The sequence below is a fragment of the Alosa pseudoharengus genome, unplaced genomic scaffold (genome assembly GCF_046254945.1).
Source record: "Alosa pseudoharengus isolate Yale_2024_CS ecotype anadromous, Long Island Sound unplaced genomic scaffold, YU_APseudo_1.1 YU_APseudo_1.1_scf_1, whole genome shotgun sequence".
NCBI lineage: Eukaryota > Metazoa > Chordata > Actinopteri > Clupeiformes > Clupeidae > Alosa > Alosa pseudoharengus.
The window spans coordinates 37,777,111-37,802,286 of NW_027468564.1; the positions used below are offsets into that span (position 1 = coordinate 37,777,111).

Here is a 25,176-nt window from a genome sequence, read left to right on the forward strand (position 1 = left end):
AAGAGAAGCACAGTCTCCGCATCAGTTCTAACAGCTCGCCCTTCATTGGCTACCCCCTTCTCTCTCTCTCTCTCTCTCTCTCACACACACACAGTCACTTATTTATGCACATTCTATTTTAGCTTATGATAAGTTCCTGTAAAGACAGAACAGCCTTCTCTCTCTCCCTCTCAGCAAACACAAGTAAGTGCAATATGTTACTTCTTTATCAGATAGTTATTCAAAATAGTTTTTTTTTTAAAAAGAACAAAAAGATTTAAGATAAAAAAAATAAAAAAAACTCTTCATATCATTTTGCAAGCATCGACAGTGTACTTTCCAACGTGCCTGAAACTGCTGCACAGTATTCTGTAGCACTGCAGGCCTATGTGAGAGAGTGTGTGTAAAAGAAGGTGACATTGTGTAATTGTGAGAGTGTAATAGTCTCACCCTACTCAGACACTATATGAGCTAGAAGCAGTTTCCCGTCTGCTTAGCTTACATTAACATGTGATCACATTGCTACACTTCGCTGCACTGCTGCCACTAGAACTGATGATGCTGAAATATCACAAGTCCACAATTCAGTATAGTTATTTGCATATAGGAAATGCATGACTGGTGTTCTGCTGGTAAATCTTTAGAAATGTTGGTGTTTGTGATATAGAAATAGCATCATGCAAGAGAGCTGGATGTTCTATGTTTGATTTGGAGAACAAAGTAAGACATTTATTTATTTATTTATTTATTTATTGCACGTTTGCATTCGGCTGAAATTAAGTATTACTCTTTATGCTTCTGCAAACTTGTATGTTTAACATGCAAACAAATGGTAAATGATTAGACCTGTAAGATATGAAGAAATGCATTTGACATGGTCTTGGTTAGCCTTGTGTTAATACACACCTCAGCCCGTTCTGTTTTACATAAGGGGAAGTGGGTTGCACCCAGCATCAGCATGTTTGTTTCTGCACATATTGGGTTCAGTCACCACATTCAGTCACCACATTCATAACACATGTTAAGCAGCTTAGAGATGTGTTGGTGAGAACGGTTGGGTGAGTACTTTTACAAATGGGACATTTGCTTGAGCTTGTTTTGAACATCATGATTTGAAATTTTGTTATTTTACAAGCAGTAGTAAGAGATATTCTCATGTTCTTTACTTGCCTCTTTGTTCGCTGCCTAATTTTTGTGCTGATTAATATAAAGTAGCCTACTGTGTGGTAACACTAACTTGTTAATGGTGAACATGTGCAAACAGATAATGTCTCTATTGAATACATAAGTACTAGATTTTTCATTACTGTCTCCAAAGTGATAAGGCTTGTCTTTTTAAAAGGTTGGTGCAGCCATGCCATTCACAAAAGGCCCCGTGATTCTCATCACAGTTCTTTGCCTTTTATCAGGTAATCCTGCACCGTATACTGTATACTGTATATCTCCTCATTAAATGTTGAAACTGCATGTGGCCCTGTGTGACTAATGTGAAGTCATATATTCATATACAAGGTCATATTATCCTCAGTGTTACTGTCTACACGGTTATGAGCAGCTTCAATGTTCCTAAAATGCTTGTAATAAAGCTAGCAACTGCTGTCAAATTTGAATTCTAAGGCAGATCTTCAGCTGTGAAAGGTCCAGTAGAAGTGATGCTTTAACCTTTTTCTATCATGTGACCAGGTGTCCTTGGTCAGGGTAAATGGGATGTGATGTATCCCTCTACCAGCATCTGCGGTTTAAAGGGGTCATTTGTGGACATTCCCTGCACTTACTCATATCCAAGGAATCTAAAAATCAATGAAACATTCTGGCACTTTAAACAGGGGATGGTTGACTTAAGTCTGGATTCCAGATATCAGGGGCGTGTGAAATATCTTGGGGATAAAAGGAACAACTGTACCCTAAGAATCAAGGATCTGAGAGACAATGACACTGAGAAACAATACAGATTCAGGTTCATAACTGATGACCCAATAGGGAAGTTCTCTGGATCTGAGGTCTCTCTGACACTTACAGGTTAGTATTATGAAAAATGGATTTTAAATTTAAAACTAAAAGGATTATGTTTTTTTTCAGTAAAGTAATAACTTTTTGCTATATGACAATAACCATTTAAGCCTTTTTGCACACAGATCTTCATGTAACAGTGAGTCCAGAACCAGTGAATAAGGACAACACAGTGACACTGACCTGCAGCACCACCTGCAGTCTGAGTAACAACCCCACCTACATCTGGTACAGGAACTCACAGCCTCTGAGTAACTCACACACAACCGACAGCAACACCCTGTCCATACCTTCAGTTAGAACAGAGGATGCTGGTTATTACTCCTGTGCTGTAAGAGGACATGAGGGTCACTCATCACCATCTGTGTGTAAGTACAGATTAGTTTGGTTTTGTTCTCGCTCTATAAACATGTCTGCACTGCAGTCATGCTGATGAAGATTAACGCAAACTGTTGTGAATGATTTTAGGCAATTAATACCACTCTATGATTGGTTATGCACTTGTGTGTGTGTGTGTGTGTGTGTGTGTGTGTGTGTGTGTGTGTGTGTGTGTGTGTGTGTGTGTGTGTGTGTGTGTGTGTGTGTGTGTGTGTGTGTGTGTGTGTGTGTGTGTGTGTGCGCGTGTGTGTGTGTGTGTGTGTGTGTGTGTGTGTGTGTGTGTGTGTGTGTCCATGTGTGTGTGTATGTGTGTGTGTGTCCATGTGTGTGTGTGTGTGTGTGTGTGTGTGTGTGTGTGTGTGTATGTGTGTGTGTATGTGTGTGTGTGTGTGTGTGTGTGTGTGTGCGTGTGTGATTCATTGTGTGTGTGTGTGTGTGTGTTTGTGCGCGCGTCCATGTTTCAGGTGTTCTGAGTGGCTGGAGTGTGACCTACACCCCACAGAGCATCTGTGCCTTGAAGGGCTCTTCAGTGCAGCTCCACAGCTATTACACATATCCTTGTGATCATGCAGTCACAAAGGCATTCTGGTTTACCACATGGGTGGATGGTGAAGAGAACCCACAGGATTTAATACTGGATGAACATTATCAAGGCCGAGTGATTTACACTGAAAATAATAATAATAGCCACACTCTAAGGATAGGAAACCTTAGCCTTGATGACTCAAACAGTTATCGCTTCAGGTTTACAACTGATAAAGTAGGAGCAAGATATACTGGTGTAACTGTTGGACTCACAGTTACAGGTATTTGTATGATTATACATATTTCATAATGGCAGTGTCCTCAAAAGTGTTTGAAATGTCAGTGGACACATGGACAAAATATGCTATTTATCTACAATGTTCTTTCAGAACTGCAAGTACTGGTGGATCCTGCAACAGTGAAAGAGGGAGAGAAAGTGACCCTGACCTGCAGCAGCACCTGCAGTCTGAGTAACAACTCCACCTACATCTGGTACAGGAACTCACAGCCTGTTAATGATGTACACACAGCTGACAACAGGCTGGATATAGACTCTGTCAGCATTGAAGATGCAGGCAAATACTCCTGTGCTGTTAAGGGACATGGGATTCACAGTTCACCTGAGTTGATTCTCAATGTCAGATGTAAGTATGTGAGATTCATACCATCCTTTATGATTCTGTTTTGTATATCTGAGAAGACGCTGGGAACAAATTCACAGAATGTGAAAAACATAAATGACAGAAATGTTTCTGACAGATGCCCCAAGAAACACATTGGCATCAGTCCATCCTTCTGTTGAACCAGTGGAGGGCAGTTCAGTGACTCTGACCTGCAGCAGTGATGCCAACCGAACAGCACACGCCTTCACCTGGTACAGGAAGCATGGGTCTGAATCCACATGGCTTGGTCAAGGCTGGAGTTACAGCATCACTAACATCAGCACTGAACACAGTGGGCTTTACTACTGTAAGGGAGAGAACAAACATGGAGTCAGTGATTCAAGTGCCACATTTGTGGATGTCCACTGTGAGTACTGTTAGATGCTACTTCTGAAAACATTTATGACTTCATGTGGTAATTTAGAGTAACGTGCATGGGGTAAATAAGAACTGAGAAGGCTACTTTTATTGAGGGTTCATTGGCATCTATTTACTATCATATTCCTAGACTCCCCCAGGATGACCTCAGCATCACTCAACCTCTCTGGTGACCTTCAGGAGGGCGACTCAGTGACTCTGACCTGCAGCAGCGATGCCAACCCACCAGTGCACAACTACACCTGGTACAGGAAGCATGGATCTGAACCTGCATGGATTGGAGAAGGACAAACGTACAGCATCACTAACATCAGCACTGAACACAGTGGACTTTACTACTGTAGGGCAGAGAACAAACATGGAGCCAACACTTCCAATGCCACATTTCTGGATGTGCACTGTGAGTACTGTTAGATATGATTATCAAGTCAGGGAATCAAACTTGTTTTCAGAGAGTAAAGAGTCAAATGATATCTGACATCATAATGCAGCTGATGAGGTGGTGTGAATTTTAACATTCTTTTCTATCTGAAAACATCATTCAAGTCATTATCAAGCGGTATAATTTAGAGTACAGTGCACAAGGTCAAAGAGAGCTGAAGGGATTGCTGATCAGATTGCTATGTACAATTATCATGTTCCCCTCTAGACTCCCCCAGGAAGACCTCAGCATCTCTCAGCCCCTCTGGTGACCTTCAGGAGGGCGACTCAGTGACTCTGACCTGCAGCAGTGATGCCAACCCACCAGTGCACAACTACACCTGGTACAGGAAGACTGGAAATGAAACAGTTCTTCAGGGCACAGGGAGGATGCCCAACCTCACATTTAACCTCGTCCCTGGTGTGGATGGACTTTATCACTGTGAGGCACGAAATAAGGTCGGCTTGAAGAACTCCACCGGAGTCAGGGTCTTCTTGCCAGGTCCAGAGCACTTTCTTAATTGCACTTCAAAATTGATCTCAGAAGGGGGTGGCAACCAGTTTTTTTTACTGGCTGCATTTCTTTGATGAATGTACTGTATTTTACTGGGGTGTACTGCTGCATTTCTGTGTCAAATTCTACTGCATCATGGTTGTGTGCTACTCTGTAGATTTGAGCTCCAGGAACATGTATTATCAATTAACTTTTGTATTAGAACTCTGATCTATATGTCTGCATCCAATGTTTTCCACGGAGGAAGTCTCTGTGTGTCACTGATGACACATACTGTATTAATATACTATGTGATACAACTGATATTTACCTCTTTGCTTTTGTTGCTTTCTGTTTCTAAAAAGTTACAAAAAAACATTCCTCCTTGAATCTTGTTATTAACTCAAGAGAGTGTGAGTTGTTCTTTATAGTGTAAATCTTTACAATATGTTAGTGTGTTAATTAGAGAATGAGCAGTGGGGATCACAGTTAAGAGTGTTAAAATCACAAATCTCTCTCTGCAGGACACAAGCCAGAGAGATGAGGGGCACCAGCACTGCAGCAGTAAGAGACACCACCGCTGGTCCACAGGTATGACGGGATGAATCTGTTATTGCCTTCATGTCTCCAAATCAATGGGGATTGGGCATTTATACAGCAGGAAAATCATTTAAATAATGTGAATGCATTTTCCACAATGAAAACACAATTTCATATCTCCAGATCAATTGTGATGGGCCATTTATACAGCAGTAGAACCATGATGCAGTAGAATAAGATACAGAAATGCAGTGCACCCCTACCCTGGAAATCCAGAGTTCCCGAGAGCACAATTTGACTTTGCTCAGCGAGTATAAATGGCTCATGGCATCATTTAAATGATGTGAATTCATTTTCCACAATGGAACACAATTTGGTGATTTGATTTTTCTTTGTCAATGTTATTGGCCTGTCTGTGTAACAGTCTGACCTATACAAATAATCAGAAATCATTGATATTCAGAGAAACACTTCATCATTGTCATTGTGTGTTCAAACAGACCGCAGACAATAACTCCAGTGATGACACATACACAGCTCTGAACCCTGGGGCCACGTCCTCTGAATATGACACTCTGGCAGTAAGTTCATCTTTCTCAAATTGTTGTCCCAGCGGGTGTGGTGGACCTGTGGTGACATCGGCGACTGACAATCAGTCGATCCAGGTACGATTCCTGAGCCCACTGCTGCAAGTCTGTGTTGTTTTGGATAAAAGTGCCTGTTAAATATATCAGTTCAATGTAATGACACCAGGAAGCCTGCAGGACGACCAGAGCATACAGGACGACCTAAAGCCTTTTCAACCTCTCTCTCTCTCTCTCTCTCTCTCTCTCTCTCTCTTTCTCATTTGACAGAATACATTTCAGTTTTCAGTAGTTGAGTTCATGAGGAGTTATTGGTTGAAGAGAGGGGAGACCAGGTGGGGGGGTGTTGACAACTATAAGGTCAAATACCAGCTAAGACAATTTACATACAAAGAGGCAAATTGACTACAAAGGGCATTCTGTCACCGTGAGAATTCCTCTCCTGCCTATATGCAAAGAGGCTGGCCTTACACACACACAGCATATACAGCTGTGCACCTGCATGTGCCATTGTGATGAGAGAATTGGGAAAGGGATGGCACATAGTGTTCATCTATAACTCATTTAGTTTCTCTCAAATGAGTAAAACCAGTGTCCTATAATGTGTTTATTTACTATTTATCACACTTTATTTGTATAATTTTTAGGCTGTCCAGCCTGGTCCTGCTGATGACACATACACAGGTCTCAACTTCACCACCAGATCTCCTGAATATGACACTCTGGATGTAAGACATTGCAACATATTATTTAATGTGTAAGTGTGAGTATTGTGTTGATGTAATAATAATTAGTGTTGATCATATCTGTCATGTGTTCTGCTCTCAGAATGTGAAGATCTCTGCTGATGGTGCCACCTACACCCTCACAACTCCAGTTCCCCTTGAGGCCTCAGACAACAAGAACTAAGAGAAGAGAGAGAAAGAGAGAGAGAACAACAGCGGCGCTCAGGGAGCAGTGAGGGGTTAGGTGCCTTGCTCAAGGGCACTTCAGTGCTTCCTACTGGTCGTGGTATGAACCGGCAACCCTCCGGTTACAAGCCCGAAACGCTAACCAGTAGGCCACGGCTATGTGTATGTATGCATCTTTGTAATAGGAAAGATTTGAACAGTAGAGGGATATTGGTACAGACCATCACCCCTCAAAAATGGTTTAACCCAAGTCTTGATTGGGTAATTGGCTGGCCTATTTAAGGCCGGCTCATTTCATGTTGAGGAGAAGACTAAAGAAAGGAGTCCTGTGTGAGGAGAAGTCCTGTGTGAGAAGTCCTGTGTGAGAAGTATTGGACAGTGCATTTGGGATTCGACTACTTGTTGTGAGGTTGTGCAAGATTTTTACTCAGTCATCAGACTTCAGGTAGGTTAACAAGTGTATTTATTTTAAATTACAGCATGTCTTGTCCAGCTGAGCTAAAGAGGAGCATCATCGTGCCAGGCTACTCTGCTGACGCAGATCTGACTTATTTTTCTTGCCCTGAGCGTAGGGATGGGCAGAACGAGGCTTTGTGAAACAACGAAACGTTCGAAGCAATTGCGCCGGAATGTGTCGAGGCTTCAAAACAATCCGACACATAACTCCATGGTGACATCTAGTGGCCAGTTTTGCTAACATCACATTTTGACCGTGACTCACAACTGCTTCAGACAAAGAATATAAATAGCCAACATGGAACGCAAGATTACGTCCACAGCCACGTGGTTCAGTGGTTAACACGCTTGCATTCGGCCAGAGCGACTCCCTGCTGGTGCTTAAAGTTCAGACTAGTATATGCCTTCAGTAACTAGAACATTTTTATATCTGCCAGTTACAGATGTTTTGTTATTATCCTTTGGAATATGCTGGAGAGGAAAAATGCTACAATGGTTTTAAAATGTAGGCTATGCTTATGGACCAGGGTTTTTTTTGGGAACATGTTGTAGGGAAATAAAGGATGCATGAATGAAGCAGGTTAGACTAATCAGGTTCAACTATCTATCTAAACTATCGCTCACTGTCGGTCTCTAGCCTGTTAATTAATCTATATCACTAACCTATCAATCACAAGAATGCACTATCAATCGCTATATGTCGCTATATCTCTCAATCTCTCTCCTCACAAAAAACCCACAAAGATAGGATGTTTGAATGACTTTTAAGCATTCTGGGACTTTGTAATTTAGATCAAACAGGTGTTTACTTGGGTAATTGGCTCGCGCGGTAAGTGTGCCACCTGTCCAAACCAAATTGAAACACCACGAAGCCTCACTTAGCCATGGTCACGTGACATGGGTGTTTTGAACCACACTTCCGTTGAAACACTTGCGTTTCGGAAGCTCGATTGTTTCGAAACGTCAGCTTTGAGCGTCACATCCCTACCTGAGTGTGACACCGTGGTTGTCTCAGTTCACTGGTTGTTATGGTGATGGGCTAAAGTGGTTACTTGTTCTCTGCCTGGAAACTGTTAGAATGTGTGATGGCAGTTGGGGAGCTTTCTCTCTCTCCTCACTTTGGAGTCATCCACATTACAAAGTCTCTCTCCAGACACAAATAAAATGATCAAATAAATATTACTCCTAATAATCTGCTTGTTTGTTTGCTCTGTGTGTATAATGTAAGTATTGTGTTGGTCACTGTTCCTTGTTAGGGCTTTGTTTCCTGTTTCTGTAGAGACAGACACTCTCTCTCTCAGACATACAAACACAAACAAACATATTTGAAATATTTGATATTTGAGCTCAACAACCAATCAGATGTATTGCCCTCCCCTCCAAGTTCTTGAATCACCATGTTGATTGGTTGTGGTTGTTTATGGGTTGGTGTTGATTGGCAGATATACTTAAATAACACTTCAATGTGGTGCAAAATAATAACAGCATTGAGCATATTGTAATATTAATGAATTTACAATTAACTGTAATTATTATTGCTAACATGCAGTTAATAGTCGTAAGAGTAATACTTGTGTGATATTTGTTTTTTTTTGTTTTTTCCTTTATTTAACATTTGCTGTCTTCAGACATGCAGTATATTGACATAACACTTCAAATTTACTAAAGGCTGCTAGTGAGGGTGCGGAAGTGCCCATCAGTGGATAAAGGAACTGAAAACACTGATGCAGAGCTCATTTTATGCTTTCCATCCTGGTGTGTAAGAAATTAATAACGTTTCAGACAGTTTCACTGAGGTAACAATATAACAATCATTAACACCATTCTAGCACCGGTATGCACTTTCTATATTTGTCCATCAGTCAACAAGGGAAAGGAACAAAGGAATAGAAGTTCTTCTCACTCCTTCAGTGTGTCCGTACATGCATAAAGGGACACTGCATTTTACACTAGTTATCTTAACTGGGTAATACTAGTAGTAAGGTAGGCAGTTTAGGGAGTGGTGCTACTCATCGCCCTGTAAGAAGCGTCCAGGCCTCACACAGATTAAAAAAGAGAAGTGCAGTCTCTGCATCAGTGTTAACAGCTCCTCCTACTTTGGCGCGCGCACACACACACACACACACACACACACGACTATATACAGTATTTTCTACTACCAGTAGCATTAATAAAGTTCCCGTACACCCAGAGCAACTCTCTCCTTCTCAACAAACCCAAGTGAGTACAATGTTTTGGGGAATGTTCGTTATTTATTGAAGGGGTCACTGGAGGAAAATAGCGGAGGGTCATGTCTTTTTATTCTTTGTTGAGGGGAGGGTCACAACTTTTTTTTGTCTAGGAAGGGGGGGTCACCCATGTTTTGTATTCATGAAAACAGCAAAAAATCAAAGTGGCTTGTTTGATTATTGATTTCTGTCGCCATATAACGTTCTCTTTCGTTCCATAGCTGTCAACATTGAACAATGAAAATAAGGGAGATTTCCTGGGTTTCTCACGCAAAATACGGAAAATGTCAACATTCGTCCCCATTAACGTTGGAAGGGTTGGAGCAACAAAGTAGCCTACTTTATTCACGCCTAACAGCCTATATTACAGTTTTTTCTGATTGCTTAAGCACATTTTTTGTAACTATGGCTTTTTTTGCAAAACTCTACACACAAATGGCAAAACCTCTCACCCAATCAGCAAAACATTGTAGTTCTCTTGCAAAAGCTAACACACCTTGCTTAACTCTTCACACCTTCGTAAAAATGGTGTTTTCGTATCTAACAGTAAACACAAGCCATCACAATAGTAAGCACACAATGTGCCAACAACACACTGATGGTATGAATAAAAAACACATCTGGCTTTTGCTTTCTCTGTGCACAAGGTAGACTATGTCAGTTTGAGGTCATACTTTTGTCATAGTTCTGTAAACATACAGGGATCCAAACTTCAAGTATTAGTGTTTACTGTTTTTACACACAAGTGTGTTTTTCCAAGTCAAAACACAAAATAGCATTTCACTGAGACAAAACAAATCAGTCTACATCGGGTCGTCTCTCTCAAAATTCTGTCTACATCACATGCAATGTCCTAGTCCAAGGCACCGGGAAAAATATATTCTGGAATGACGTATCTAGGCCTGACATGACAATATCCCCACATGTAGACTGTTTTTTTGTCTGTAAAAGGCCTATTTCTTTCTCTTCTCACTCTTCCTGCTCACTCCATTGTACCCATTGTACATTACCTGTGGCTTATTTATAGTGCTTAGGCTGATTGCAAAGTGAACTAATTATCTAAAACAGTTTTCACATGAGAAAGTGTGCCAGAGAGTTGGCAAAATAATGTAAATAATGCCTGTAGTGCCTACAGTTGTGCAAAGTGTGTGTTACAAAATTGCAAACTGAGTGCAAAGCAGTGTTTGTGCTTTTAGTTTTGCGAACTCAGTGAGTGGTTTTGCCATTTGTGTGTAGAGTTTTGCAAAAAAAGCCATAGTTACAAAAAATGTGTTTACAGTTTTTTCTGAATGCTTAAACACATTTTTTGTAACTATGGCTGAACAAATACATTTGGTTATTTCATATTAAATAGCCAGTTTATGGTCTACAGTGTAAAGTTGGTAAGTTATGGTAGGCCAACTTGGAGTGAATATACAAACAGGGGAAATTCTTTGTCTACTCGTTGCTGAGTAGTCTGATGGGGTGCGCACGTAGACATACGGCCGAACACTGCAAGCGCCAATGAATCGTGCTCTCACGACAACCACGTCGTTAACTTTAAATTGGTTAACATCACTCTAAGTTCGCATTCAAGCAAGCAAAACGATGATTTGAATACATCTGTTTCACTGGAAGGGCAAGGGGGTAACAACAGGACAACACAGAGACAGGCCAGATGGCAAGACTAATGTTATGAGAGTATTACAGTAATATGGGATATTCTACGGGAAAATATTAAAATGGCAAGACAGTGGGGGAAAAGTTAAAATATGTGATAAACCCGGAAAAAGTTGGCATGTTAGGTTTTTCGGTCCCTGTGATCATTTGTGAAATTGTGCAAACAGCCTTTTCAAGTCATTTGAGAAGGAAGGAGTGGTAGCTCCCAAATTGACGCTTGTCTGAGAAATGGGAGTTTTGGACAATGTTCAGCTTCGGCAGCTTTACAATGACTGAGGAAGCCTAGAGACAATCCATAGCAACTAGTTCATGTGTTGAATTTGTTATTACCCAGTGTGCTTTGTTGAATGGTCTCAATGTTTTATTGTTTTATTTCATGTGAATACTTACTAGAGGAGTAACTTATTTCAAGTAGGCTAATGCAGTTGCAGAAAGTGCGCATTTAGTTTCCATGCTTATTGTGTTTCCACAAAAATGTTAGTGAGTAAATCTACTGAAATGGCCACCATCTTGGTGAAGGGTGATGTGTAAGATCAGAAAGCAGAGGTTGATTTTAGAACGGTAACATAAGTCAATGTGTTTTCAAAAAAGGACTAGTGTAATTCATTGTTGGCTGGCTTGCCTGCTTGTGTAGTGAGACAGTTGATTTAGAATGTGACAGCATATCTTTAATCTTTAATAAAAGATGATACATGTATCTCCTGTCTTAGTTACTCTTCATTGGCAGCCAGAATTAAATTAAAATCCCCTATATGACACTTAATAGATCACTGTGGTGGTTTCTCAATTCTATTTGTGGTTTTGTTATTGTAATATAAAACACAATATTTTTAATTTATGATATTTGATATTATTATTATATTTACTGTTATGTTTAATGTAGACTTTAACTGTTCATTTTAACTATTAAGGTTTATTCTTTAAGTTGCTTTGGACGAAAGTGTCTGCAAAATACAGCCAAGAGTATAGTTACAGTTATAGTGTGTGTGTGTGTGGTCATATAGGTTTAGTCAGATTTTTTGTTTTGTCAACCCATTACCACTCATTTAATGTATAGCGCCACCTAGTCAAAAATTAAAAAGCAAAACATTAGGTGTTGTAATCACAATATCTCTGGCTGACATGGTCAAAACTGCACGAAATTGAAAGTGTAGGATCATTATGACACCCTCTGAATGCATGCCAAGTTTCATGGACATTCGTTCATGGGGGGCCATACAATAAATTAATTTATGTGTATATTTATATATATATATACACTTTATATATATATATATATACTTTGATATTTGTTAACATTGTTAAATAATGGTGATTCACTAGTCCCCTACAGTATTTTGAAGGAAGGAACCAGTTCTGTATGCATTATTGTAACTGATGGGCTAGTTTATTGGTAAAGTAGTTGAATAGCACACTACACATGCACACACACATACATACATGCAACTATGCACAAACACGCACTCAAATACATATACACACACACACCCTCACACACATGCACCTACACATACATGCACATACAAACACACCTACACACACACAAAAACTTACATGCAGGCACACACACTCAATAAACACACACAGAAGCACACACAAAAACAACCACACACTCAATTACAAACACGTAAAAAAGGAACAAAGTAGGAAATTAACACAATTTGACAAACGTGACTGGGCGGCGGTCATATTTTGTACCACTCTGCGGTACATCTAGTTTATTTCATGTTTGCATCTGGGGCATATAATAAGTATTAGTCTTTATGGTTCTGCAAACAATGCTTAGAAAATAGCATTTCACTAGATATGAAACATTTATGTTTGAAATGGTCTTGGTTACCCTAATGTTAAAGCATCTTAAGGCCGTTCTGTTTTGCATAAGGGGAAGTAGTGGGTTGCCCCCTGCCTCAGCATGTTTGTTTCTGCTCATGTTGGGTTCAGTCACCACATTCATAACAGTTATTAGCTGCCCAATTTCTGTCCTGATTATTAATATAAAGTAGTACATTCATAACAGTTATTAGCAGCTGGACTGAAGGAAAGGTTAGCCAATAACAGATGTGTCAGTGAGAACTTGAGTACTTTTACAAATGGGGCATTTTGGATCTTGTTTTGAACATCATGATTTGATATGTTGTTATCTTACAAGCAGTAGTAAGGGATATTCTCATGTTCTTTACTTACCTCTTTGTTCGCTGTCCAATTTCTGTCCTGATTATTAATATAAAGTAGCCTACTGTGTGGTAACACTAACTTGTTAATGGTGAACATTTGCAAACAGATAATGTCTCTGTTGAATACAAAATTACTAGATTTTGGTTTTTGGCTCATCTAATATGAAATAATTTTCATTATTGTCTCCAAAGTGATAAGGCTTGTCTTTTTTAAAAGGTTGGTGCAGCCATGCCATTCACAAAAGGCCCTGTGATTCTCACTGCAGTCTTTTGCCTTTTATCAGGTAATCCTGCACCGTATACTGTATATCTCCTCATTAAATGTTGAAGCTGCATCTGGCCCTGTGTGTCTAATGTGAAGTCACATATTCATATATAAGGTCATATATCTACAGTGATACTGTCTACGTGGTTATGAGCAGCTGTAACAAAGCTATAACTGCTTTTATTAGGCAGATCTTCAGCTGTGGAAGGTCCAGTAACAGTAATGCGTTAACGTCTCTATCGTGTGACTAGGTGTCTTTGGTCAGAGCTACAGAGTGACGTATCTCTCAACCAGCATCTGTGGTTTAAAGAGGTCATCTGTGGACATTCCCTGCACTTACTCATATCCAAGGAATCGAAAAATCATACAGGCATTCTGGCACATCCAAATGACGACTGAGACAAAAGACACGGGTGACTTGAGTCTGGACACCAGATATCAGGGGCGTGTGGAATATCTTGGTGATAAAGTCAACAACTGCACCCTACGAGTCAAGGATCTGAGAGAAAGTGACACTGTGGAAAAATACAAATTCAGGTTCATAACTGATGACCCAAAAGGGAAATTATCTGGATCTGAGGTCTCTCTGACACTTACAGGTTAGTATTATGAAAAATGGATTTTAAATTTGAAACTAAAAGGATTGTTTTTTCAGTAAAATAATAACTTAAGTGATTATAGTCATAAAGCAAAAATTAAGTCTTTTTTTTTTTTAACACAGATCTTCATGTGAAAGTGAGTCCAAAATCAGTGAATAAGGGCGACAGAGTGACACTGACCTGCAGCACCACCTGCAGTCTGAGTAAAAACCCCACCTACGTCTGGTACAGGAACTCACAGCCTCTGAGCAACTCGCACACAACCGGCAGCAACACCCTTACCATACCTTCAGTTAGCAGAGAGAAAGATGGTGGTTATTACTCCTGTGCTGTAAGAGGACATGAGGGTCACCCATCACCGTCTGTGTGTAAGTACAGATTAGTTTGGTTTTGTTCTTGCTCTATGAACATGGCTGCAGTCTTGCTGATAAAGATTAACACAAACTGTTGTGACTAATTTTAGGCAATTAATACCACTCTATTGGTTGTGTACTTTGTGTTTGTGTGTGTGTGTGTGTGTGTGTGTGTGTGATTCATTGTGTGTGTTTGTTTGTGCGCGCGTCCATGTTTCAGGTGTTCTGAGTGGTTGGAGTGTGACCTACACCCCACAGAGCATCTGTGCCTTGAAGGGCTCCTCAGTGGAGCTCCACAGCTATTACACATACCCTTGTGATCATGCAGTCACAAAGGCATTCTGGATTGCCATGTGGGGAAAAGCTAAAGAGAACCCACCGGACTTGAAACTGGAGGAACATTATCAAGGCCGAGCGATTTACACTGAAAATAATAAAAATAGCCAAACTCTGAGGATAGGAAACCTTAGCCTCGGTGACTCAAACAGTTATCAGTTCAGGTTTATAACTGATAAAGGAGGAAAATATTCTGGTTTAACTGTTGGACTCACAGTAACAGGTATTTGTATGATTATACATATTTCATAATGGCAGTGTCCTCAAAAGTGTTTGAAATGTCAGTGGACACATGGACAAAATATGCTATTTATTATATTAATACAATGCTCTTTCAGAACTGCAAGTGCTAGTTAATCCAGCAGAAGTGAAGAAGGGAGACAGAGTGACACTGACCTGCAGCACCAACTGCAGTCTGAGTAACAACCCCACCTACATCTGGTACAGGAACTCACAGCCTGTTAATGATCTACACAGAGCTGACAACAGGCTGGATATAGACTCTGTCAGCATTGAAGATGCAGGCAAATACTCCTGTGCTGTTAAGGGACATGGGATTCACAGTTCACCTGAGTTGATTCTCAATGTCAGATGTAAGTATGTGAGATTTATACCATCCTTTATGATTCTATTTTGTATATCTGAGAAGACACTGGAAACAAATCCATGGACTGTGAAACCTAAATGACAGAAATGTTTCTGACAGATGCTCCAAGAAACACATTGGGATCAGTCCATCCTTCTGTTGAACCAGTGGAGGGCAGTTCAGTGACTCTGACCTGCAGCAGTGATGCCAACCGAACAGCACACGCCTTCACCTGGTACAGGAAGCATGGGTCTGAATCCACATGGCTTGGTCAAGGCTGGAGTTACAGCATCACTAACATCAGCACTGAACACAGTGGGCTTTACTACTGTAAGGGAGAGCACAAACACGGAGCCGGTGATTCAAGTGCTACATTTGTGGATGTCCACTGTGAGTACTGTTAGATGCTACTTCTGAAAACATTTATGACTTCATGTGGTAATTTAGAGTAACGTGCATGGGGTAAATAAGAACTGAGAAGGCTACTTTTATTGAGGGTTCATTGGCATCTATTTACTATCATATTCCTAGACTCCCCCAGGATGACCTCAGCATCACTCATCCCCTCTGGTGACCTTTATGAGGGCGACTCAGTGACTCTGACCTGCAGCAGTGATGCCAACCCACCAGTGCACACCTACACCTGGTACAGGAAGACTGGAAATGAAACAGTTCTTCAGGGCACAGGGAGGATGCCCAACCTCACATTTAACCTCGTCCCTGGTGTGGATGGACTTTATCACTGTGAGGCACGAAATAAGGTCGGCTTGAAGAACTCCACCGGAGTCAGGGTCTCCTTGCCAGGTCCGGAGCACTTTCTTAATTGCACTTCAAAATTGATCTCAGAAGGGGGTGGCAACCAGTTTTTTTTACTGGCTGCATTTCTTTGATGAATGTACTGTATTTTACTGGGGTGTACTGCTGCATTTCTGTGTCAAATTCTACTGCATCATGGTTGTGTGCTACTCGATTTGAGCTCCAGGAACATGTATTATCAAATAACCTTTGTATTAGAATTCTGATCTATATGTCTGCATCCAAAGTCTCTCTGTGTCACTGCTGATACATATTAATGTACTATGTGATACAACTGCTATTTACCTTTTTGCTGTTGTTGCTTTCTGTTTCTAAAAAGTCCCAAACAAACATTCCTCCTTAAATCTTGTGGTTGGAGGTGTGATTGGAGGCATGCTGGCTGTTGTAGCTGGAGTTCTGACTGGAGTTGCTGTTCACAAGAGAGTGTGAGTTGTTCTTTATAGTGTAATTCTTTACAATATGTTAGTGTGTTAATTAGAGAATGAGCAGTGGGGATCACAGTTAAGAGTGTTAAAAATCACAAATCTCTCTCTGCAGAACACAAACCAGAGAGATGAGAGCCACCAGCCCTGCAGCAGTAAGAGACTCCACCGCTGGTCCACAGGTATGACGGGATGAATCTGTTATTTCACTCATGTCTCCAAATCAATGGGGATTGGGCTTTTATACAGCAGGAAAATCATTTAAATAATGTGAATGCATTTTCCACAATGAAACACAATTTGGTGATCATCTGTAGCCTGGGTGTTCCCATGCTGCCTTGCGCGCGATTTGATTCACGCTGCTAAGGCAGCCTGGAAACTACCACCCTAATTTTTGCCTCAGATAGGGAACTAATCACAGAACAGGGGGGAAAGCAAGACTATGCGCACAGACGCATTTGATAGACATCCGTGGCACCCAATAAACGGATCTGGACATTTTTTTCAAATACGAGAAAATGAACGTTTGGTTCCCAGACCACGTCTCATTGAGAAGTGGTGGCGCTAGCCAGGCTAGATCATTTGATTATTCTTTGTCAATGTTATTGACATGTCTGTGCAACAATCTGACCTAGACAAATAAACAGAAATCATTCAGATTCAGTGTGATTCAGTGGTGAAACACTTCCAGTGTTCAAACCAGTGTCCTATAAGTGTCCCATGTTTATTGTTTATTGTGTTTATTTATAGTTCATCACACTACTTATTTGTATAATTTGTAGGCTGTCCAGCCTGGTCCTGCTGATGACTCATACACAGGTCTCAAACCTCACCACCAGATCCCCTGAATATGACACTCTGGACGTAAGACATTATAATACATGACTTAATCTATAAGTGTGTGTGCGTTTATGTAATCATAATTAGTGTTGATCATACAGTATGTGTATGTTATGTGTTCTGCTCTCAGAATGTGAGGATCTGATTGTGCCACCTACACCCCAACAACTCCAGTCCCCCCTGAAGCTTCAGACTATGAGAACCAAAGGAAGAGGCAGAGAGAGAAAGAGAGAAAGAGGGAGAGACAACGAGATGCAATTCCCAGGTTCACCCAGCAGGGGGTGCTGTAGGTGGAACGCTGAAAGCTTAAACCATTTGATGCGTTTGGTTCCAAATGCTATATATACGTTTTTAAAAATAATAAAACGTCATGCTATTTAATTGTGTAGAAAATATATCAATCACATTGCAGTTGTGTTTTGATAAACAAATAACAATACCCAAAAATATTTTTACTGAAATTAATTCGAAAATAATGTAATGTAAATAAATAAATAAATAAATAAAATTCATTAACATGGTGGATATAGCATTTTGGAACCAAATTCTTTATCTCTTTCCCTTAAGTTATTTTCTATTTTTAAATGTTTAATGCAGAAAGAACACATGATGGCTGGTCTTGCTTTGTGTCGTGTTCTTGGTGTTGTTTATTTGTATGATTTTATTGGCGTTGTTTATCTTTGATTTTATTATGTTCCATTTTGTGATTTGTCTTGATAAAAATTGCATGGTTTTCTGTTTGCTCCCATACCAGATTTGCCTTGTGTGAATATGCTAATAAGAAATAATCATTCATTATGCTTTTTTCAACAATGACCCTAAAGGATGTAATTTATTAACAGCAAAGCTAATTCATTTTAGTGTAGAAAATATGTTATGAGACATTTGTTACCATATGTTTCCTGTTCACTAGCATCAGCTTGTGAAACTGTTATTATGAATCAGTTACAGTATATTTGTTTTTTCATACATTGCACATTTGTAAGTTGAAGGCTTAATTCTATTCTTGGTGATAAATCTATATAAAGTAGTGTCTGTCAATACATGCTAACTTATCAAATATCAATAAAAAAGGCCTGGTGAACACAACCACTAAGATGACGGTGACCTCATTTGAATTCAAAATTCAAACATATTAAATCTCTGTGAACCTAAACATGTATTTAAACATACGCAATGACTTTAGAAATGCAGACTTTTTACTTCCAATATAGACTTTGGTTGTCTCTTTTTGTTGTACAAATATGTATGAAAGGGGAAAAATGCTGCCTTTCAAGATATCTAACAGGGGAGCGAGGCATCAAGGCATGTCCCGATCAAATATTTCTGTGAAAATATTGCCTTCTAAGATACTTTCGTTTTGACGAATTTTGAAGGCAGCATAGATGTATCCTTCATGCTGCCTTCAATGTCCATAATTCTATTTAATTCTGAGCAGCTATTGCTGCAGTCAAACTTTACATTCTTCTTCTTTCTGGTACCCTGACAACGGCGTTCTGTGTTGAAACAAAGCAGGTAGCTGCTTTCCATTTCGTACAGACCCTTAGAGTGAGCAGCTGCATCAGCATCTTGACCTTTCTTTGGTTTCCTGTTTGGTTGTAGGCCATTGCCTGAAGTGTGAAGTTGCCACCCATTTAGAGTAACACACCCTGCACACAACTCTTTAAATATACACAGCAGGCCTGAACTGAGAGGAGAGGTATGATGATTACCTGTCCTGTAATCAAGAGAGACTGCCCTTTAAGAACCCATTTTTTAAAATCCCAGCACCTCAGATCATTAGAGTTTTGAAAGATTATGTCCTAGGTCAGGAACTGTCAGTCTAAAGTGGTGCACATATGACATTATACCACTCTAACTTTTCCATGACTATGTTAACTTGGTGGACAGGTCATCTAGTAGGGGGGAAAAAAGCCTTTTTCCCCCAACAAAGTTTTCAGTTGAGATTCCGTACCAGAAAGCGTGCCAGAACATATTAAGATTAAAGTCGTGTTGAAATGAAATAAACAACAAATAAATTATATAAAACAATTAAAATGTTGGAATTTGCCAAATTACCAATTTGGTCCAAATTCTGTCATTTAGCTCCTAAATCTCACTAGCACTCTGCAGGCTGACACGCTTGTGTCACAGTTTGTAAGGCCAGGGGTGTAAATTTAGGACCCAAATGCAGACACAGAGATGGGAGCTGGATAGAAGGTTTAGAATTGTAATGGTACGCAGCAGTACAAGGCAGTAGGCAAATCTCAGCAGTATAAGGCGAATAAAATAATTAGTCATGGGTGTGTTTGGGGCGTAACATCATTTAAAGTTTTAAACCAATGAGAATGACGTGTCATTCCCTTCAATGGCGCAAAGCGCGACGTCAAAGAATGCATCGGTATTTTGACTGACACTCATTGGCAAAGTGAAACTAACTTCACCATGGTGTCAGTCAAAGACATGGCAGTTATACGCAGTTAGTTACTTTCATTATTGACTGACAATGGGGTTAAAAGCAAACCCTATAGCAGCCTAAAAGTCCGGTTCAATAGCTAAGTAATGCAAATGTGTACTATATATACACCAATATTATAAAGTTTTGGCCCACAAATGTCTGGTGCGGTTCTTTTGATTAAGAGGACATTTAAGTGACCCTACACTACTGAGCAGTATATCTGTCTAATATTATACCTAATTGCAACACAGTGTACAGCAGCTCTTGCCTTATTGCGTACACCACCTTTCTAATGTCTAACCATCCCCCATCTGACTTGCAATAGCAGCCTCAAGCTCCAGGCTGAGACTGCTGGATGGCACCTACAAAAAATAAAACAGCAGTTGCCATATATACAGTTTAGATTTATAATCTCACATTGGAATTACTCCTTGTCATGAGCCATTGGTGTCCAGGCTGTTTGTCCTGATATGGAATGATTAGGCCAATACTGCTGCTAAAAGTCTTATATGAAGAGATTTGTGACCGATCGAAGCCAGTGTGAACATAAAGGGTTAACTTTGTTCCTGCCAGGGGGATATCTAGACATCAATGCTTCCTAGAGGAAGGAAGAGCGGAGGGGGTGTGAACACACACGAACACACACACACACACACACACACACACACACACAGAGTTTGCTCACTCACACACATACTGTGCACATACATAAACTTACAGTAAGTTATAAGTTAGTATTTTGTCTGTGTAGTTTTATCACACATTTTTAGAGTAAAAATGCAGTCAATAAAATGCTTCAGCCAAAACTAATAACATCTTAGGGAAAGTTGGCAAGTATTTTAGTGTCTTCTGTGTAAAGTATAGAGGAAGATTAGATAGAACTGCCTTTTTTCCCCATTTGTCATGATTTCCATCATGATCATTAATTTTTTAATAGCCGTTTACAGTTAACAACACAATATACATTTCAGTTAGTATCTTTCATGACACTCAATGTCACTTTATAAGTAGCCTACAACATGACAAATACATTTCATAAAACACTGATACATAACCAAGTCACAATGAATATGCTAACTACTCAAAGAGATAGCTTTTTAGAACACTTTCGAATTCTTTTTTTTTAAGTATATTTTTGGGGGGGTTTGCCTTCGATAGGACAGTGAGAGACTGACAGGAAATGACTGGGAGATAGAGAACAGAGTGGGATTGGCCTGTTCTGGTAATATGAATAAAAAACTCATCCACCCATAGTGTTGAGACTCATGTCCTGTATTGTATTCACAGTAGATCTACAGAGGAGGGTCATATTGTGAGTGATCAGAGATGCAGTTCTCCGCAGGCCTATTTCTGAGGTAAATAAGGAGTGAAATTATAAATTAACAGGCAACATCAGGAAGCCTTTGAAGCTGGATTAGCAGAGGTGTTACATGTCTGTTTTTCTTTTTTTTTTCTTGTTGGACCATGATCCTAGCAGCAGAGTTTTGAATTATTTGAAGGCGCTGAAGGAGCAGGGATGAAACTGCAATAGTCAATGAAAGACGTAACATAAGTGTTGACCAGGACTTCTGCACTGAGGTGAGTGAGGAGTAAAAAGATACTGTGAGAAACATTAATATGTGCAGTGAAGGAGTATGTAATATAACACCAAGGCTATTAATATATAATATCATAGGCTAATATAACCTGAGTAATATGGTACTTCTGTCTGAGAAGGTGAAAGTGTTTTTGTGTCTTTGGAGCAAGCAACTACTTGTTCAGTCTCAGACTGTTTCATTTCAGGTAGTTTGTGCCATCATTGAGTGTCGTCAACATAGCTGTGATTGTGAAATGAAACACAGTGATGGGGAAGGATGTTGGATGCTAAAGAAATGATAATATGATAAATAAAATGAGTCTGTAAATTGATGTATTTAAAGCTACAGTAGCCTTGAGTATTGAGGTTAAAGTGACCCTAAAAATGGTTTATAATCATGCTTCATGTAGCCAATAGGAAACAAAAACATGGGTTTAACATATCACCAATGAGATAATAGCATGTTTTCTTGGTTAACTGATTAGGACAATAACTAACAAATGAGGACATACTGTAAGTCTATGGCAAAAGGTACCTAGAGTAACTGATACAACTTCATCCACGTGTACTGGATTAGAATCCTGGACAGCACATTTAATATTTGTAATAGGCTAATGCTGAGTTGCCAACATTCAACACTGGCTTGGCACAAAATAGACAAAGATTGTGGAGTAATTCGGGAGGAGGAGAAAGGTACAGGCATGGTATGCACTGCAGTCACTGGAATTTGCTATTTTTTTACATTACGGCAGAGCAGGGAAGAGAAAGCACAGCAGGTCATAACTCACTGTTCAACAACACAAGTAGGTATGTCAGTACCAGGCTCTGGGGCCGACCCACTCACAACCAACCAGCCTGCTGTCTGTCGAGGAGCTGAGTTCAGCATGGATCAGATGGACTACTCTCTAAGACCAGGAGTTTTCTGGACACTGCTTCTGATTTTATTTAACTCGACACCATCAAGTAAGGAAGGCTTGATTCGTTTGAAAGAAAATGTATTTATTTTTTATTTTAGCAGTTGTTTCTCTAGTGGCCTCTTTTTTTCTTTCTTTCTTTCTCTCTTTCTTTCTTTCTTTTACACTCTCACAGATTTGAAGTCAACAGATGTGATTATTTTGGGTGCGTGCGTTTAGGTTATGGTTAGGTTAGGTTGAATGGAGGGTTCTGAAAATGAGAATGGATCCAATCCAAAACCTGCAATGATTTTACACCATAACAACTTACTTTTTTAAGTTCAAAGAAACAAAGATTACGCTGGGCTTGCCTTCATGCTGGGTGCCCAGGGCACAAGAGAGTCATTCCATTGGCATGGGGGAGTTGCTCTGTAGATGTATGTTTGGGAGGAGTCCGTTTCACTCCCTCCAGGAAACACGCAAGGCCAAAGTTCTTCAATTACTGATGGGTTTATTTTGTTTCTTTAATTCATCTTTAATCCACCGTCAAACTGTTTAAAAGCAGTAGGAAAACACAATAAATAGACAATTCAATCACACAATGAAAAGAGCAGATAAATCAAATAAATTAAGCATGTTAAATACACAAACATACCTCGCTGGCTGCATACAAACTGACCGCGAGTCGGCATCTCAAGTCTATCACTCAGGTGAAGAGTACAACAATATGTCCGAGTGAACCCTGACCCACATGACGTCACTTCCTATTAATCAATAATAATTAGTAAGTAAGAAATAAGTAAGACACAGAATGCAATTCATATGATGAAAATGTAAAACAAACATGTATCAAAGACAAAAGGTCCGCTTAAACAGATAAATGTGAGCTTAAACACTGACAACTGATTCTTGAAGCATCTATGAAACCATTAATATCTGCCTTGTCGCCAATACATTTATAACTGTAAACACTTGTGTATAATGCCTTGCTGATGACATGCCAACGTTGCATGTGACATGGATGGAAGTGGTCTATTTTCTCTAGCACAATTTCCCCATTGGGCTACATGGCAATTGAACAACGACATGAAACTGAAACTGCACCATAGTCCCTCCTTCTGTGTCCGCATCAAAGTCTTTTGTTTTGGGGCCAGACCAGGAGTGCATCGCAGGGAAGCCCATCGTGGACCCCCCCGGTCTGGTGGTGAAGTACGGAGACCCAGCCACAGCAACCTGTCGTACACCTTACGACGTGGACCTCATAGGCTGGAATGCAACAGTGGGAGCTGCAAGTGAAGAGAACACACAGCAGCTGGTCTGGACCGTGCCCAGCGTGACTGACTGGTCACTGGGCAGAGGCATAACATGCGTCACCAGTTCAGTGGAACATGGGCAATGCCAGACCCATCTCCCTATCACCATTTACAGTGAGTAAATTCACAAACACACTTGTGACGGCTTGACATTCAGTGTTATTCACTATTTAGACATTATTCATAAACCTTTTATAAGTGTATCTTTATTGTAAAGTGGCACCTCACATTAGTAAGGGTCATCCACACTGCTGATATGACACGATAAACCATAAAGACCACTCTAACCATAACAATAGGTAATATGAACGTCAACGCTGACCAACGATAAGGAAAAGCCTCTAAAAGCAATAAAAAGAATAATGTAATGGTTAGCAGCCTCTGTTTATAAGATCAGACTGGTTTCTCTGCATAACCCAACATGCAACTTTGTGACGTTAAGAGGCCTGTGGTAACGTTGATGTGGAGGCCAGGGTGCCAGACTTTCATCTGTGTGTGTGTGTGTGTGTGTGTGTGTGTGTGTGTGTGTGTGTGTGTGTGTGTGTGTGTGTGTGTGCGTGTGTGTCTGTGTTTGTGTGTATGTGTGTGTTTTCCACAGAAATTCCTGAGCGTGTGACCCTTGTCTTGTTATACCCCCCTGTACCACTGATTGGGGGGAGGGTCTACACCCTCTACTGTATGGTCCGCAACGTCGCCCCTCTCGCTAACCTCACCGTGAGGTGGTTCGGAGGAGACAAAGCATGGGCGAACACGGACATCGTTTCGGTGGAGGGTGAAGAGGTCGCCACGGTGAAGTATCGCCTACTTATCACATCTTCCAGTGAGGACCACAGAGCCTCCTACAGCTGTGCTGCCCAACTGGATCTGAACACAGCTGAGCCCATTCCTGACACCAGATCGAATAGTGTCCTACTGGAAGTATTGTGTAGGACATTCGCAATATAAATGCATACATTTCAGTTTGTTGTTTTATTAACAAACTGTCCTAATTCTGGTGGAAGATTTGAAAGTATTGTGTGGGTCTTTCAAAATAAAGCCTACAACTGATGTACACAATTGAACTGACCATTCTATCAAATCATACGGATGTTTTATAAGTATTTATAAATATACATAGAACATCTGACAGCAGTTGACTATGATAAATCAACCAATTTAATTTTGTTGCATTTTATTGACAATATAGTTCATGTAACTCCCTTTACCCAGGGCAGGCCTCTTGATCCTCACAGTCAATTTTCTTTCGCCATTTTCTAGCGTTCTGTATTGATTGATTGATGCTGCATTAATTTCTACCTGAATGTTATTCCTCATTTTTATAAGTCGCTGTGGATAAAAGCTAA

General features: G+C 40.2%; 3 protein-coding genes across 3 annotated transcripts; all 3 read left to right on the forward strand.

Moving 5' to 3' along the window:
* Window positions 1-998: 998 nt before the first annotated feature.
* On the forward strand, window positions 999-6,878 carry LOC143118654 (B-cell receptor CD22-like). Its single transcript, XM_076279698.1, has 12 exons — window positions 999-1,037; window positions 1,322-1,388; window positions 1,663-1,998; window positions 2,115-2,357; window positions 2,832-2,975; window positions 3,282-3,536; window positions 3,652-3,921; window positions 4,582-4,854; window positions 5,312-5,436; window positions 5,886-5,966; window positions 6,617-6,697; window positions 6,798-6,878. The coding sequence occupies exons 2-12, from the start codon at window positions 1,334-1,336 to the stop codon at window positions 6,876-6,878; spliced, it is 1,944 nt and encodes a 647-aa protein (XP_076135813.1). The 5' UTR covers window positions 999-1,037; window positions 1,322-1,333.
* A 2,599-nt stretch (window positions 6,879-9,477) lies between these two features.
* On the forward strand, window positions 9,478-16,781 carry LOC143118661 (B-cell receptor CD22-like). Its single transcript, XM_076279710.1, has 9 exons — window positions 9,478-9,556; window positions 13,615-13,681; window positions 13,914-14,261; window positions 14,384-14,629; window positions 14,835-15,173; window positions 15,289-15,543; window positions 15,657-15,926; window positions 16,068-16,340; window positions 16,672-16,781. Exons 2-9 carry the CDS (start codon window positions 13,627-13,629, stop codon window positions 16,779-16,781), a joined length of 1,896 nt encoding a protein of 631 aa, XP_076135825.1. The 5' UTR covers window positions 9,478-9,556; window positions 13,615-13,626.
* Window positions 16,782-21,569: 4,788 nt separating this feature from the next.
* LOC143136503 (intercellular adhesion molecule 1-like) lies at window positions 21,570-25,160 on the forward strand. Its single transcript, XM_076297250.1, has 4 exons — window positions 21,570-21,629; window positions 22,380-22,590; window positions 23,675-23,947; window positions 24,432-25,160. The coding sequence occupies exons 2-4, from the start codon at window positions 22,437-22,439 to the stop codon at window positions 24,776-24,778; spliced, it is 774 nt and encodes a 257-aa protein (XP_076153365.1). The 5' UTR covers window positions 21,570-21,629; window positions 22,380-22,436; the 3' UTR covers window positions 24,779-25,160.
* The last annotated feature ends 16 nt before the right edge of the window (window positions 25,161-25,176 follow it).